This window comes from Schistocerca americana, chromosome 1, assembly GCF_021461395.2.
Source record: "Schistocerca americana isolate TAMUIC-IGC-003095 chromosome 1, iqSchAmer2.1, whole genome shotgun sequence".
Lineage (NCBI taxonomy): Eukaryota > Metazoa > Arthropoda > Insecta > Orthoptera > Acrididae > Schistocerca > Schistocerca americana.
Window position 1 is genome coordinate 418,455,128 of NC_060119.1, and position 18,189 is coordinate 418,473,316.

At 41.6% G+C, this 18,189-nt stretch overlaps 1 protein-coding gene across 1 annotated transcript in view; it reads left to right on the top strand.

The window, feature by feature from the left end:
• LOC124555809 (CLIP domain-containing serine protease 2-like) overlaps nt 1-18,189 on the top strand; it is a 67,098-nt gene that overhangs the window by 46,488 nt on the left and 2,421 nt on the right. Inside the window, exons 5-6 of the mRNA XM_047129908.1 lie at nt 455-645; nt 2,775-2,876. Of these exons, the coding sequence (XP_046985864.1) occupies nt 455-645; nt 2,775-2,876 (293 nt within the window). The remainder of the gene's footprint in view (nt 1-454; nt 646-2,774; nt 2,877-18,189) is intronic.

Consider the following 18,189-nt stretch of genomic DNA (forward strand, 5'->3'; position numbering starts at 1 on the left):
TGCTAAGAAATTCGTAGGTTATATAGCACTTGCCTACGAGCAAATCAGTCCACCATGACTAATACATTTTTAACTAAAACACTATCCTTAAGAGACAAGAGAACATCGAAAAGAACTCAAAGATAATAAGTTTCTTTTGGGAAATAATGTACAGGCGTCACCATTAAACACTATCCTTAAGAGACAAGAGAACATCGAAAAGAACTCAAAGATAATAAGTTTCTTTTGGGAAATAATGTACAGGCGTCACCATTAAACACTATCCTTAAGAGACAAGAGAACATCGAAAAGAACTCAAAGATAATAAGTTTCTTTTGAGAAATAATGTACTGGCGTCACCATTAACAGCAAGCGAATTTGATATCTAGCAGGAAGATAATAGAACGGAGGACGTTCGTATCTGGTGTTTCGCTTTGAATGATGGCAGCGACTGATGTTTTCTTCTCCGCGCCAGACTGAGTGTACGCCTGGGCGACTGGGACCAGCGCACAGACGTGGACTGCGACGGCGACTTCTGCGCGCCGCCGGCCGAGGACTACGGCATCGAGGAGGTCATCCCGCACCCGCACTACGAGCCGCTGTCCTCCAGAAACGCCTCCAACGACATTGCGCTGCTCAGACTCGACCGCAACGTCCCCAATTCTCGTGAGTGTGCCGCTCTCTGCTGCTCTTTACCACAATTATGTAGCTGTATTGCCGAGCAGAAGAATACAACGTTTCGTATCACACGAGTACAGTGTGTCAGAGATAAAAGCTGCACCATGCCCATTGCCAGTAGTTTCTGCAAAAACAGATAAACCCTGAAGTGACTATCGTACCAAATTAGAATACTCAATCGACCGGCCTAATACACATACGTCTCAAACCACTGAATGTTTGCAATAATAACCAAAACAATGTATTGCTGTTGTGTTATCACACTATTGACGATGAGTCACTGGGAACAGTATTGGCCAGACCTCAAAATGTGCAGAACATGCAATTGTATCAATACAATTTTACTTTTGCAGTGTCAGAACATACTAAAAAATAATGCAAGTGTCACCTATATCTGCGGAACAAATACAGGGGGTGAAGAAAAATAAGAAAACACCAAAAACACATTATCATGACAAAACAGGGCAGGAAGACTGTTGGTTTTAAAAACAGCTTCCAGTTGTCTCCTAATGGGTAAGTACAGGTCTTGTATGGTTTTCAAGTGAACCTCATATCACTCTTCCTGCAAAACTGGCAAGCTGCGTGGAAGTGGACAGCGATGATGCAATCTTCTCTCCAAAGCAGACCATAAAGACTGAATAGTATTGAGATCTGATGACTGTGATGACCAGGAGGGATAAGACTTTTGTCCTTGTGCTCAGAAAAAATTCTGGCTGAAGCGAGCTGTTCAAACAGGCGCCCTGTAGTCCTGGAAAACATCATCTCTGTTGGGAAACAAACACTATAACATAGCATTAAGCTGATCACCGAAAACGGCCACATAATCCTTGACAGTGTGAACCTCCACGGTGTCCGCTGGGCCATGGTATGGCTGCCCAGATCATCATCGAAGCCCCAGCATGTTTCACTCTTGGGGTGTAAACTGAGCCAGAAGCTGGAAACGATGTCCAACAAGACTCGTCCGACCAAATGACGTTCTTCCATACTCCAGGTTCTATGGATTTGGCACCACGGTTTCGTGTTAACAGCATTTGCATAACTCATTCGCAGTTTTTGAATGGCAGCTCGACCTGCAATTTCCCGCTTATGCAACTACCTTCGTGTTTTTTTGGTGCTGACATGATTCGTGAGCGCAGCTTTCAGTTCTGCAGTGACTTTTTCAGCTGTCGCACTCTTATTTTTCGCCACAAACGTCTCCAACGGCCGTCAATCACGATCACTCGGCACACACTTTCGTCCGAGTTGTAACTTAGCGGATGATGTTTTTAAGCTCTCCCTGTAAATCATCAGTTTCAAACTCAAGACACTTCCGCTCTCTTGGTAAAGGAAGCACTCACCGTACGAGAACCAGTAATTTGTCACATTCTAATTCGCTTAGATCAAACCTAATGCACTCAGAACTACACACAACACTATTCTGACGATGGCTGACACTTACAGCTTATTGAGAAAAATGCACAGGTCCAGATGTACACCCACGTCATGGTCAAATAGAACAAAGCAACAGCAGGCTTGGTCAACATCTGCTCCTGTGTTCAAGCATGCATTTCTCGTGGTGTTCCCCTATTATTGTCCAGCCCTTGTACATATATATATAGTTTCTATGGTTTCATATATTCAAATGAATAAACAAGGTTGCAGTAACGCCGTAAAATTCTTTCTTCGCGATTCATCACCAGTCCAAATCAGTCAACGTGAGTAAAGGATTTTAAAAAGTCTTCTTCCCTTATTACACCATTAAAGATGAGAGCAGATGAATTGAGGCATAACTATACCCGAAGGTTATTTGCGCGAAGGAAGTTCTAAAACTGTTCATTGTGACCAATTTTGTGTGTGCAAGGCTGGCTGTGCTTTAATTTTGTTTGTTTACGGTTGGAACAATGATTATGATGTCGATAATCCACTGGGCCTCAGTAGCTTTCGTTTCCATCTTTCTTTTTATTTTTTAATTTGTAAAAATTGGCAGTCATGTTAGTTCCTAACACTTTTCCTGTTTACTAAGCTGTATTGATAAATTTTAGAATTGTTGTATAATTAAGGATGTCATATTTGCTAATAATTTATTCTCAATCTTGTTATAATCGATTTTGTAAGAGACCCGTTTCTTTAAATTCCAGCTTTCATTAGAACAATATGCTTGCCGATTACGCCTGAGATGAGGCAAGCAACATTCGTCGGGAAGAATCTTGTTTTGGCTGGATGGGGTAGAACCGAAAAAGGTAAGCCTCTCCGCGTGTGAACTGCTGTCAAAAATGTATTCTCAATATTGAAACAATATTATTGTGTAGAGTCTTCTTGGTGAACCTCGACGTTCTTATTTTCGGGTAGCTAAGATAATCATCACCCACAAACGTCATTTCTTGATTGAAAGAACAAAGAAACCCACATACTGTGTGTCGCCGATTTGAAGATCGGTAACAAATGTCACAAATTTTAAAACGATTCTCATTTTTCTCTCTCTTTTCCCCATTAATACCGCCATTAAAAATAAAGTGGGCTTTTTATACATTCCTAAGCTATTATTGTCAACGTACAGTAAACAGCAAGCTACTTCTTAGTTTATTTTGTGTCAAAGATGTAAAGCTTCATCGTAGATTGCCGTGATGGTGGTTGGTTGTTCACTGACACCCTTTTTCTTACTTTTATCCATTCAGCATAGTTCCTGATCAATTTTATTGATCCTGGTTTGAAAAATCAAATTGTGCAGCCATCTTAAAACGCTGTCTTATATTATGACGACCACTGTTTGACATAATAGACTTTATGGTGCTGAAATAGATGCAAATAATCTGTGATCGATCTTTTCAAGTGTTCCATACATATTAGCATCAAATGCCTGGTCTGATAGCTCTCACTTCTTCAAAAGTTTAATAAATTATTTTAAAATAGTGCATGATTAAATTCTGCCTCTTTTCAGATAAGATATCTTTTCTCATAGTTAATATTACAACTGTTAAGGAATTTATATGCTATAAAATGAGATACCTAGAAGATTTAATCGGCCTTTAAAAATATTTCGTTTCATATTTTCATGGGTTGAGGATCAGAATGTGTTCTGAATCATAATTCAGTTGTCTCGAAGTCGCTGAAGACCATTTTCCGAGCTACCGTTAAATTTCTTGTTTTTCATAACTTGAAAGACACAATTCAGTAACCTAGTCGGTCTTCCCTCTCGTATTATACGTAAATTTGACTTGTTACCTTTGTCAGGTCAAATAACATAACACGCATCGGTATCCTACAAGAGAAAATAATGAAGTACCAGACTCTGGCCACAACATACAAGCTGTAGATTGTCTGCATCAGGACGCTGTTGTCTAGCAAGGCTGGATGGATCAAGTGCTTAGGAGATCTGCCTATGTGGTTTTGCAAATCTGAAGTCCAATTACACCTTCCACACCTGTCAGACTTACCTGATGTGCCCACAGGTCAGCCCAAAGCATGTTGCATACCAGCCTGCGAGTTCTGAGTACGAAAGTACTACGAAAATAATACTCCTGGGGAGTGGTTACCCTCGTAAACAAACCACAGACAAATGTGTTAATACCCTGATGCATTGACGAGGCCCATTGTCCTCCAATTTCATGAATCTACATTCGTTACAGCGGTGGCACTAAGCTCCAGCTGCTTCGATTAGAAGTCGCAGTGCACTCACGAAAGTAACGTTTACTCTCGGGTCGGCACTAATGATATGCAAGACAAGTTACTTCCACTAGAACGCACATTAAAAATCTGCCCTCATTCTAATGTTTGAAACTGTACCTGCCAGGGTGATTTTTTTTATTATATAACTGCTGTTACGTAATATTTGCGGCAGGTCCCAAAAGATGTTGCTTGACGATATTTAGTCTAATTTTAAATCACCAAGAACACACGCCACTTGGCCTGCTTAAGACTCTTTTATTGACTTTACTTAGCAGCTGTCCCAGAATCATCACATCTTTGCTGCAAAAGAATAAACAAGAAAATAAAATTTTAAAGATATTACATCATGTTATCAGTAATGAACTGTAGCTATTAACGGTGTTGGTAACCTCATAAAATATAAAAATTCCATTTAGATTTCATCACTGTTGCCTTTACATACTCTTCCATTGTGGTTTCACATAGCGTACAATTATCTGCATCGTTGAGGCTCGGAAGATACCCTGTCGTGACAAGGTGTATGGCTCATGTGGGTGACAAATACTAAGATAAAAAAGTCCTATATTAACGAAAGCTGAAACAAATCAAAGGAATACGGAAATTTCTAAATGGGGTACTTCAGTCAGTTGAGTAGTTAGCACACTTAACTGGGACGCCGAAGTTTGTTTCCTGGTACCGTAAAGGATTTTTCTTGCTGACTGAAGTAGAAAGGATTGCACTCAACCTTTTAAGGACAACTGAAGAGGCGCCTTAATGGGGTACTACAATGATACAGGTGTTGTAAACGAAACAGTTTTCTCAAAGTGTATGTAAGACCGCAGGTTGATAGATAATACAGCAGTCTGTTGCTTAAGTATGTTCTGAACTTAATCACTTGCCCAGTCGGTTGATTAGCATTTGGGGTTACAAAACTGCTAAATTGAAATGCCAAGAAATTGAAGGATGTGCACAAGTCCTGACAAATTGATTTCAAATTTTCCAGTTCGCTATACATCGTTTCAGGAGACTAATCTGATAACTGTGTAAGTGGAAACTATTCACAAACCACACGAAGTGTGGTAGTTGCATAAAATGTTCTCGGACTTCTTGCCTCATCAGTTCAGGATAAAATCTCGAGCTTTCGGCGATTTCCATCATCGTCTTCGTCAAAAGAAACTGACTGCAAAACCTGCTGCTGTGGTGGCCTAATACAGCCGAAACACTGCTTCTGATTGGTCGGTAGTTACGTTATGCTGTCGCAGATGGTGTTGACGTCTGGAATCGTGGCACAACCGTTCCTGTCATTTCATAAACATTACGACGAATATACCTGGCTCTTCTATGAATCAAGAAGTCGTTTTCATGCACTGCTAATTCTCGCACATGAAGAGTACCTAAAAGCAACAAATACAGAGAAAAGCAAACATATGTATAGATTGTGAAGAGACCAAAGTTCTCACTTCTAGTAGATGGGTCAGATGGCTCTGAGCACTATGGGACTTAACATCTGAGGTCATGAGTCCACTAGACATAGAACTACTTAAACCTAACTAACCTAAGGACATCACACACATCCATGCCCCAGGCAGGATTCGAACCTGCGACCGTAGCAGCAGCGCGGTTCCGGATCGAAGCGCCTAGAACCATTCGGCCACAAAGGCCGGCCTTCTAGTTGAGGTGTGGGAGTGGTGTCTACGTCCTCTGTCCACACTCCCAGTACTGCTCGTCCCAGTTTGGGCAAATTTGAGTAATTAAAGAAGAATGGAGCTAGTATAAGCATATTTACCCGTGAAGAACATTTTATCAGAATAAAGGAGATGAAACCCGCAACTTGATACGAGTAACGGATCACGAGTTTTACTTCAAGATGACTGATCGTAATTCATGAGTGACCGAAACAGACGGGCTCCGCCAAGGTCGCGGATTGGGGTGATGTTGACCGAGAAATGCAAGTCACTGGGGCGTGGGCAAAGCCACAGCTTCTAGAAAGTTCGAAGACTGACGGATGGATACGTAGAGAGTCCTAAACAAACATACTGTGTAGTATGCAGCAGCGGTTACCCCTTCTTTTCTAGCATGTGGATCAGTCAATATTAACATAAAATGTCAGGGGCAAAATAGGTCTTGATAAAGTTACGGACTGTAATAAGAGGGGTAAAATTCTGGCAGATATCATTCTGTAAGGACCTCATGTGGCGCTATCGACGGAAGGTATTGTAATGTCAAAAACGTCTACAATTATGAGAAATGCTAGCACGATGTCATTATCGCCTTGGTGGGGCTGCAGGGAGGAGGACGCTCCAATATTCCAGGAGAACGCAGCTGGGGTCAGAAGGGAGGGGACGTATCGAGAGGCGGCTCGGCAGTTACGGCAAAATACGCTTTTTCTTTATACATATTACATAATTGTCGTCGTTAGTCAAGTCGCGTAGAAAGAGATTTTTTTTCGTGATTATAAGTGTATTTGGATTTGTGAACGCTCGCAGACTTACAAAATGTCAGACAATGGGCAAAGCTTTTGCCAGCCGTGGCGCCATTGTTACAATCCAAGTAAGTAAGTTGGTTGTCTTTACTGTTCCGATGAGTGCTGCCCCAGTGTTGGGAATTTATCGTTGCTGATGACCATTTGGTTGCCAAACACCCCCCAGCTGTCTATCTGAGTCTGCGTTAGGCATCACTTTCTCCATTTTCTACATGGATTACTCTTCCTTACTAACCACTACGCTCTTCTTATATCGAAGACCAGTAGGCCATCCCAAAAATGGAACGTTATGCAGGCAGATTGGTCACGGTATGGAGCAATAATGGATGCCCAACTATCGTCATTCCTCACCATGGTGTCCCCGAAAGCAAGGTACATTAGCTTTAGGAATTATATCAACGTAGCATATCGCATTTTGCTCCACAGAAGAGGATGATGACTGGCACCAGCCAATGCCCGATTCCCTAGAGGGACCCAGAATGTTAGAGTCGGGTGGCGCGCCGGAGATTGGCTTGTAGTCATCTTAAATGACATACCACTCGGAGAACAATGCTGCCTAGAAACGGATTGATGCGTCCACTTAAGCGCTTTCTCAAGCCCCGCAAAACAAAACACAAGAATAAGTTCTGCGAACAACTATTTGTGCACACTCCTGTTGAAAGTATTTGGTCGGTGGTGAACTCGCTCAAACGGAGACCGGTACCTCCCAAGAGGTTGCAGATCTGGATAGACGAGTTTGCCGCTATTGTGGCATCCACAACTACCATGCCAGAATCCATCGATCTCGCGGATACAGGTGCCGCTATCGATCTCCGAGATGGTATAACCGCGTCATTCTCTCTCGTGGAAATCAATAGGGCCCTGACACATCGTCCGGGTATGACCAGATAAACTACTGCATGGTTCTCAGTATGTCTGACGATGCAAAATGTGTTCTTCTGAACATCTTTAATGACGTCTGGAGGGGTGGGAACGTTCCTGATGACTGGAAGACTTACTTATTGGTGCCCATATTGAAGCCAGGGAAAGACCCTGGTCAAGGAACATCGTATCGCCAGACTACCCTACGTGTGTATCACTTTCGAACGTCTCCTCAAGTTTAGAATGGTCGTTGGAACATGAGAACTTACTCCTGCGGACGCAATACGGCTTCCGTAAGGGAAGAAATACTTATGCTAATATTACCTCGCTTGCGATGGGCACTGAAAACACGTTCTACGGTAGCGGGTATTTAACGGCCATTTTTCTTCACTTTTCGAGATCGTACGACAATGTCCTTATACCTGAACTTATCAACAAATTGCAATTGTTGCATCCCCCGGCGGTGATTGTACGGGTTATATACAGTTCGCTTTGTTGCTGTACCGTACATATCAGCGATCAGGACAAAGTGTTGCATGGACCCCGTATGTGTCTTGTGGCCTCCAGCAGGGCGCGATACTGAATCCCTTACTATATGTCCTACATGTTGTCGACCTAGAGACTTTGTTCAGCCCCACCTTCAAAGTTCTGCAGTATGCGAATGACGTCTATATATACCCTCACTCGTCCTGCTTTTGGGTAACACGCCTATGGCTTACCGACGCATATGACATTCTGGTCGAATGGGAGTTAAAAAGTGGGCTCACTTTGTCACCTGATAAATCAGTTGTTGTGATATTGACGAGGAAATAGCGTAATAACTTCTCATCCCAACTTCGTCTTGGCCCGTAAACATTTCCTGTTCGGGCACAAGCTAAATTCTTTGTCATCTACTTCGACAGCGAACTCACAGGACAATGCGTCCACCTAATCGCTTTCTCGCTTTGTCTGTGCACACTCCTGTTGAAAGTTTGCTGCGGAGCTCATCGACAGGACAGGGTGGACAACGCTATGACTATCTTGCGTTTGCTTGCCCGACTGTGGTAGGGAGTGGAACCGTTTAAGCTCTTGAAAGGTTTTGATCCGTTCTGTCTTGGATTATTGTAGAATTGTCTACGGCACAGCAACACAATTAGCTTTGCTCAAGCCTTGATGTGGTCCATTATAGAGCGATTCTTGTCCTCGGAGCCATGAAATCATCGCTCGTGGAAGCATCCGTCATGCCGTTGACCATAAGACGGTAGATGTTGTCTGACATTTTTCTCCTCAGACGAACTTCGATATCCGATTGGGCCTCTCTTAAGGCGTTGGTTCGATTCTAGAGACTCATACAGTCACCTCATGGACGACAAATGACAGGAACTCCTTTACTAGTTTGCAACTACGAGCGCGCGGAGTGGCCGCGCGGTTTGAGGCATCATGTCACGGATTGCGTGGCCCTTCCCGCCTGAGGTTCGAGTCCTCCCTCGGGCATGGGTATGTTTGTTGTTCTTAGCATAAGTTAGTTTAAGTAGTGTGTCAGTCTATGGATCGATGACCTCAGCAGTTTGGTCCCTCAGGAGTTCACAAACATTTGAACGTTTTTTCAACTAAGAGAAATGGCGCCATCTCTTTCCACTCGTTCTACAGGACACATAACTCCCCTGTTTTCATCCTTCGTTTAGTCTGTTCTTCACTCCATCCCCAGTGGCATACCAGCCGTCCGATTTCCGGACGGAGAACATCATCACTCGCGACGTGGAGTATATTCTCAGCATGCAATGGCGGCAGAGCGCTCACGTCTACACGGACGGTTCTAAGTCTAAGGCCGGTGTGGGGTACGCCTTCCTTTGCCCTTCTAGTGGCGCCTACCAAATGTTTGCGCTTCACCTGAATCTTCTATGCATACGGCGGAACTACTGAGCATCAAGGAAGCTATTCATTATGGTACGTGGACATTCAAGTTCTTCCTGATAGTTACGGACTCTCAAAGTGTGTTGCAGAAATTGCAACATCCCCCGTTTCAAAAACAGACCAAGAGATATGATCTGGACGTCTTGGCGGTCGTAAGAGATGCACAGATCTCAGAACTGCCGTTCAGTTAATCTGGATTAAAGAACATCATGGTATTCTTCGCAATGAAACGGTTGACCGCCTGGCCAAGAGGAGTATTACAGAAGGCCAGTTACACCCAACGCTGATCCCTTATACGGATCTCACATCGACGATACGGATGACTGCTTCTCACGCTTGGAACTGTAAATGGCATGTCTCTCCTCACTCGAAGGGCGGCCACCTAGCGGTCATGGAACCGAACACCTCTTGTCGATCGTGGTTCGCCTCTGTGGAGCTTCGTAGACGTCATGTGACTTCTACCATTCTCATGAGGCTGGGACGCAGGTGTTACCCCACGCTCCTACATCGGTTCAAGATTATCACGTCTGGACACTGCGATAAGGACACAATGAGAGTAGCGAATCTTAACCGCATCATATTGGCGTGTTCCAAGACTGCACCATCAGATTTTTATAAGGAACTGATTGCGAGAAGTTACCCCCTCCCCACGAAAGTGACAAACACAATACAAGCAACGGTACATATAATGCACAAGAGAGCAGTAATGAAGATTTAATGTACGAATAGAGGTCTGTCACATGGTATCAGCCTGGTTCGTAATATGGTGCGTAATTAAGTGTTTTAATTTGTGTACAGACCTCTATTTGTACATTAGATTTTCATTATTACTCTCTTGTGCATTTTATGTCATCGTTCTACCGGCAATATTGTACGTACGGTTGCCTGTATTGTGTTTGCCATCTTGAGTTTTTCTTTTATCTTAACTACGTCTGTGTGCATACTACACTCCTCACGTTGTTGTATGATGTTATCTGCATTATTGTTCTTCGGCTATTGTTGTGCTTATTGTATGATGTACTGTGTTTGACCTTCCATGTTTTGTCTTTTATTATAAGAGCGTATGCATGTTCGTCATAATGATGCTCGGCTAGTCCCGGCGGTGGTTCGAGTCCTCCCTCGGGCATGGATGTGTGTGTTTGTCCTTAGGATAATTTAGGCCAAGTAGTATGTAAGCTTAGGGACTGATGACCTTAGCAGTTACGTCCCACAAGATTTCACACACACATTTGAACATTTTTGAACAATAATGATGCTGTTTACTGCTGTTTGTAATTCCACTCCAGAGTCCACTGCCGCCGGCTGTGTAGTGTTTGTCTAACTTCGCTTTTATTTTACTTTAAGAGTGTGTTTGTTTACTAACTTCATAATTTTATGTCATTCTGCTTTTTTGCGATTGTGTTTCTTTGGCACTTTATAATCTTTGTTGACTGTATGGTCCTTGTAACCCAAGATCAAAATAAAAAGGTGAATAGTAATTGTAAAGGCAACAGTGATGAAATCTAAATGAAATTTTTATATTTTATGAAGTTGCCAAGACCGTTAATATTTATAGTTCATTACTGATAACGTGATGTAATATCTTTAAAATTTTATTTTTTGTTTATTCTTTGGTAGCAAATGTGATGATTCTGGGATAGCTGTTAAGTAAAGTCAATTAAAGAATCCTAAGCAGGCCAAGTGGCGTGTGTTCTTGGTGATTTAAAATTAGACTAAATATCGTCAAGCAACATCTTTTGGGAACTGCCGCAAAAATTACGTTACAGCAATTACATTTGGTGACCCCGACGTGATAATAAGAAGATATGACCACAAACGGGAGCGTTTCCGAAGATCACCTTGAAGCAAACAAGGTTAGCATCAAAATTCCGCCTTTTGGGAGTGAAAAACCCGAAATTTGGTTCTATCAAGGAGAAGCACAGTTCAGGATTTGCAAAATTGTCACAGAAGAAACTAAATTTAACCACCTAGTGTCACAATTAGAACCAAAATACAAGGAGATTATTTGGTACATTATTTGCGGCACAGATGCGAATAAATATTCGTTGGCTAAGGAACGTCTACTGAATATTTTCAAAGAAAGTGAAGATAAGCTTATTACGGGATTAGTTACTGGAATTGATTTGGGAGACCAAAAACCTAGTCAGTTATTACGCAAAATGCAAGCCTTGGCAGGTGTAGATGTGTCAGAAAAACGTCCGGATTCAATAAGGAACTTTTTAGTTGTCAATGACGAGGGATTCGAAAATGTGGCTATAATGGCTGATATAATAACAGAAATAAATCCCCGTAACGAATTGTTCATCACAAAAAGTGGTACTTGTAGCCAACAGGATGTTTCGATAACAATGAGTGACTTGATGACAAGAATTTCGGGGCTAGAGCAACAAATTGCCGCGCTGTCAACTGGTCATCGAGGCAGGTCTCGTAACAGAAGCTGTAAGCGTCAATGTAAAAGAAGTCGTAGTAAGTCTCGAAATAAATAAAACCCCAAGGGCAAGTACTGTTATTACCACTTTCGCTTTGGGCAGGACTGCAAGCCGGAAAAATGCACACCTCCATGTAGCTGGACTGAAAAGGGAAACGCGACCCAGCAGCTGAGTTAGCTGCAAGTTCTGCTGCCCAAGTCCATTGCCACAAAACCCGCTTATTTGTAACCGACAAAAAACGGGATTGCAATTTTTAGTCGACTGTAGGGCGGATGTTTCTGTAATTCCCGCTCACTCAAATATTACGTTACAGCAGTTATAAGTATCTGCGGTGAGGCAAGACAAATGTGTGGTTCCTGAAGTGGGACCCCACCCTTTTCAGTAGTTGGAGGGGCAACAGTCTGTATGACTGACTGATCTGGCTTTGTAACGTCCACGAACATGACCTTGCTGTACTAGTAGCACAGCGAATGGCTGAAAGCAAGGGCAAGTAGCTCTACTGTGTTGTTAAATGCTAGCATCCTTCCGGGTAAAATATTCTGGAGGTAAAACGGTCCCCTGTTCGGACCTATGGGCTGGGACTACCTAGAAGAATATCGCCAGGGAAACCAAAACAGAATGTTGTATCCTTTAATTTGGTAGGTAGGTAAGTTGTAAATTTAAAAAGGGGAATAGATAGGTTGAAGTTACCTGTAGTGGTATATTAGCGAAGTTCGGTGGCAGGGTAGACTGGCTGTCTGGCCAGGAGGGTACAGTGCTGTAAATACAAAACCAAGTAGGAGTAATGCAGGATTAGGTCTAATGATGATTAAAAAAATAGGAATGAGGGTACTCTGTTGTGAACAGCAGAGTTAACACGTTATCATGGGCAACATAGACATAAAGCCATAACCCACCACAGCAGTAAAAGTTTATATGCCAATTAACCTACACAGATGATGAAGGGATGAAAAGAATGTGTGATGAGACAAAAGAAACTGTGTAGACGGCTGAGGGAGACGGAAATTTAATTTGGATGGGGGACTGGAAATCAGTAAGAGGAAGAGAAGGAAAAATAGTAGGTGAATATGGACTGAGGGATAAGTATGACAGGGGAAACTGCCTGGCAGAATTTTAAACAGAGCACAATTTCATCATCGCTAAAACTTGATTTAAGGATCATGAAAGAAGGTTATATACGTGGAAGAGACTTGCAGGCATCGGAAGATTTCAGACTGATTACACAATAATCAGAGAGAAATTTCTAAACCAGATTTTAAACTGTAAGATATTTCCCTGGGCATATGTGGTATCCGAGCACAATTTATTGGTTACGGATTGTAGAATGAAACTGAAGAAATTGCAGAAAAGTAGTAAATTAAGAAGATGGTCCCTGGATAAGTTGAAAGACTCAGAGGTTGTTGAGAATTTGAGTGTCAGGCAACGATTGCCTGAAACAGGGGAAAGGAATACAGACGACGACGTAGGGTAGTTTTGAGAGTGAAACAGTAAAGGCAGCCGAGCTTCAAATAGGTAAAAGACATAATCTAGTAGAACTCCTGAGATATTGCACGAGATGTTGAATTTAATTGACGAAAGTATAGATTATAACAATGCTGCAAATGAAACAGGTGAAACGGAATGTCTAAAATATGAAATTGACGGGGGGTGCAAAATGGCTGTGCAGGGACGGCTAGAGCACAAATTTAAAGATTTTATAAATATAGAAGCGCATATCACTAGGGGAAAGATGGATTTAGAGAAAAGGGGAGCAGCTGTATGAATTTCAAGAGCTCAGATGGAAAACTAGTACTAAGCAAAAAAGAGAAAGCTGAAAGTCTGAAGGAGTATATAGAGGGTCTATACGAGGGTAATGAACCTGAAGGCAATGTTATAGAAAGGAAAGATGACGTAGATGAAGATAGAATGGGACATATGATACTGCGAGAAGCTGTTACAGAGAACTGGAAGACCTGAACCGCAAGAAGGAGCCTGGAGTGGACGACATACCGTCAGAACTACTGATAGCCTCGGGAGAGCTAGCCATGACATAACTCTCCCGTCTGTCGTGTAAAATGTATGAGACAGGTGACACATACTCAGACATCAAGGAGAATGTAATAATTCCAATTCCAGAGGTAGCAGGTGCTGTCAGTTTAATGAGGCATGGTTGCAATATTATTTACAGAATAATGGAAAACTGTTAGACGCAGACCTCGGGAAAGATCACTTCGGATTCTGAAGAAATATAGGAAGACATGAGGAGATACTGATCACATGATTTACCTTAAGGAAAGGAAAACCAATATTTATAGCATTAGCAGAGATGGCGAAAGCTTTGACTGTATCGACTGGAATAGAGTGAAATTCTGAAACTAGCGAGGGTAAAATACAGGGAGCGAAAGACTATGTACAACTTGTACAGAAAGTATATGAGAGCATGAAAGGGAACAGTGTCTGAGTCGGGAGTGTGATATGCTTTTAGCCTACCTCCGATGTTATTCAGCTTGTACATTGAACAAACAGTGAAGGAAACAAAGGAGAAATTTGGAAAAGAAATTACAGCTGAGAGAGAAGAGACATGAAGTTTCAAGTTAGCCAATGACTATGTAATTTCGTCAGAGCATAGGACTTTGAAGAGCAGCCGAATGGACTGGACAGTATCTTGAAAGCAGGATATAAGATCAATATTACTAAAAGATAAAAAATGGTAATGGGGTGTAGAGACATTATCTAAGACGATGCTGAAGAAATTAGATTAGGAAAGGAGACACTAAAAAGTAGTAGATGAGATCTGCTATTTGGAGAGTAAGGTAACTTGTGATCCTCTAAATAGAGGTCAAAAACTTTACCATATCAATGGCAAGAAAAGCGTTTGTGAAGAAGAATGAACATCAAATATAGATTTAAGTGTTAGCAAGTATTTTCTGCATGTATTTGCCTGGAGGTTAGCCTCGTACTGAAGTGAAACGTGGAGGTTAAACAGGTCAACATGGAGAGAACAGAAGCTTTCTAAATATGGTGCTACAGAAGAACACTGACGATTAGATTGGTAGATCGTGTGACCAACGAGGAGGAACTGAAAGGAATTGGTGGGAAAGGAAATTTGCGGCATAACTTAAGGAGGGATTGTTTGATAGATTACATTCTAAGATGTCAAGGGATCACAAGCATAGTACCTGCCCGAAGTGTGTGCGGGGGCGGAGGAGGGGGTGGTAAAAAGGTAGTGAGGACAAAGAGATGAATACAGAAGCAGATTCAAAAGGATTTAGGTTGCAGTAATTATTCGGAGATGAGGCTTGCACGGGATAGAATAGTATGGAGAGCTTTATCAAACCAGTCTTCGGACTGAACACCACAATAGTGATGTTTGGTAGACATTCTGGTTACGTTACTTGTTTTCATTGGATGCGAAATTACTTGGGTAGAAACAAATTTCTGGAAGAACTTTGTTACGAAAAGCAGTTTCGTAATGAAATGGGAGCATATGTGATAATGTATATGCGTGGATGCGATTAGCATACTCTAGCCCAAAGACATTTTATATTTTTCTTTAAGCGTAGCAGCTTGCACTCGCTCTTTTGTTATTGTTACCTTTAGGCAGTAGTTGCAACAGCGGCAAAGTTTAGTTCATCTTTATTACGTAACGTAACATGTTCTTCATTGTCTACAGTAGATGAAAACAATACTAAAACAGTGACACAGAACCACTACTCCCCATGTGAGCAGGAGGATTTGGGTGTAAAGCAGTGGTTACATGTACACATTGTTACCTAGAATCTCTTCTTCTAATGCTAGCAATGCCGCTAAAACGAATCCACGAATCGTAAAACCTTTCGTGATTCGTTTCGTGCTCACTTAGAAACAATAACGCGGTAGTTTGATTGTGTAGACGCCCTTTAAATAATACAATAAAACGTCAACTCCAAAGCATCGTTTCTCCTGCGGAAACTAGCTTATCTATCCAAGGCTGTTTCTGACAAAACCTTTATACGCGCTTTATTCTAATTACTTCGTAGCGTAAAAGTTTGCTAAATGCCGTCACTGTATGTTTTACGGACTGTCATAACTGCAGTTAAAGAGCAGATGTTCTTCGTACATCCGAACGTTCACAAGAACGTGGGGTTAGTTCAGTAGTCAAAGCAAATCAATACGTTATCAGTCTCACACTTTAATGTAGTACTACTGAAAATTATCATGATACATTAATCTACCAAAAGACTGATTTCAGCTGGAATTGATCTTCCACGAAATCCAGTTCCTTGCAGTTTTCTGCAGTTCTTGGTAAGTTCTCTCTTTCTTCAAAGCTTTTGATATTTTTTGTAAAGACAGTTTTCCCTTGGAATATATCCGACCCATTTTGATTTCTTGCTTCCTCTCTTTTCTTTTTAGCATTTAATCTTTCGTTAGTCTCTCTTCCTATCTATTTTATTTGCTCCATTCTTCTCCACAGCCAGATTTCAAAGCTTTCAAGATATTTCTTGTCTTGTTTTTGTGTTGTTCAATTTCCTTTGCCCTTTGTAACTACGTTCCATATAAAGCATTTGCAAATATATTTCCTAAATCAATTCTTATTGGTCCTCTTGCCGGTAGTTCTCGTATCTTTTGTAAATGCTTCAGCTACACTCTCCGTTTAGTTTTTTTCTGTTTAAAATATTATATAAAGTTATGCAGAGAGTGGAATATAACGACACCGACAAACTTCGAGGGATTGTTTAGTGTGTTTTGAAAACCAAACTGCGGACAGAACCCCACGTCTGAAACGTCATCTAAGGACGCTACAATTCATCCAAACTACAGTGGCCAAAGGGTACTCCAAAGTCAACTTTTGACGACTAAAGAGAGTTTGCATGCTCCGCAGTGTGGTGACAGGCGTGGACACGTCAGCTGCTCTCTAACGATTTGAATACTGGCAGCCCATTCGCGAGGAGTTGCGATTAGGTCTGTCAGCGAAAAAACCACGTTAGCTGCAGAATGGGTAGCCTGCAGCTTTGAAACTTCTGCTCTTACGTTCTGTGGCAGCATCAGACGTTCCGGGCTCGGGTTCTTATTCTTATTTCTCAAGACAACGTCTACAACCCGTCAAAGTCGGTTGGTGTCGTTTTGTTACACCCTTTATGTTCTTTTCTCAGATGACAACAGCAAATTTGAGATATTTATTACATATTTTGAATCACAATCTTGAGTGAAATGAAGATTTTCAATGACACAATTAAAACTGTATCTGCGTCTTTGATGTACGTCTCACCTTTAATGTCAGTAGCAAGACTGTAAAAGTAATCTCTCAGGTCCAGGATAACAAAGAGTTGTCTGAGGACTAAGTTATCTCTGGATAGTGTAGTAATGTCTATTTCTACATCTATAGCCTGCAGAACACTTTAAAGTGTATGATAGAGCGTATATCCTATTGTGCCGCCTATTAGTGTTTCTTGTCTCTCCATTCGCGTTTGGAGGGCAGAAAGATGACTCCTTACATGTCTATGTACACGTTGTAATTCGTGTAACATTGTCTTTGCTGTTCCTAAGGGAGCACAAAGTAGGAGTTTTCAGCATATTCCCGGTTTCCTCAGTTAATAGTAGTTCTTGAAACTACGTTAGTAAACTTTGACGGGATAGTTGTTTATGTTAAACTATCTGCCAGTTCTGATTTGTTAACATTTCCATTACACACGTATGCCAAATTTCCTACGCACGACTGAGCTTGTGCAATTCATTTCACGTCCCCACAAACTATCACACTCAAGCTTAAGTTGACTGATGGCACTTGTGACTCACTGATATTGTTGTAAAGAGCTAAAAACGTTTTGCATTTCCTCCATTGCACAATGTTACTTTTTTTTTATTTAAAACAAGTTGCTAATCTTTGCACGACATTTAAATCTTATCAAGAAGCTGTAAGTGTGAATCAAAAGTAGTTGGACAGCACATGGGATGATTTAGTGGAAAAGGCACAATATTGCTACAAGACAGCTGCTAGTCACCATCAGGTATCACGTCATATAAATGTTGTACAGTATCTACAACAGCAACTGATGCCTTTCCCGATAAGCTTCCAAGCCCTTACTAGGTTTGGAAAGTCTCAAGCAGAATATCTGCCTGATTAGTGATGTTTTTACAAACAATATTTCTTTATAGGTAACAGTGTCATCGACTAAATCTCTCTTAGGGTACTATCAGCATTGTCCGCCACGTCATTTAATATAATACACGTATAGTAAGTGTGCCAGCTCACTTGCCTTGGGAACTTCTGAACTTATGTCTAAT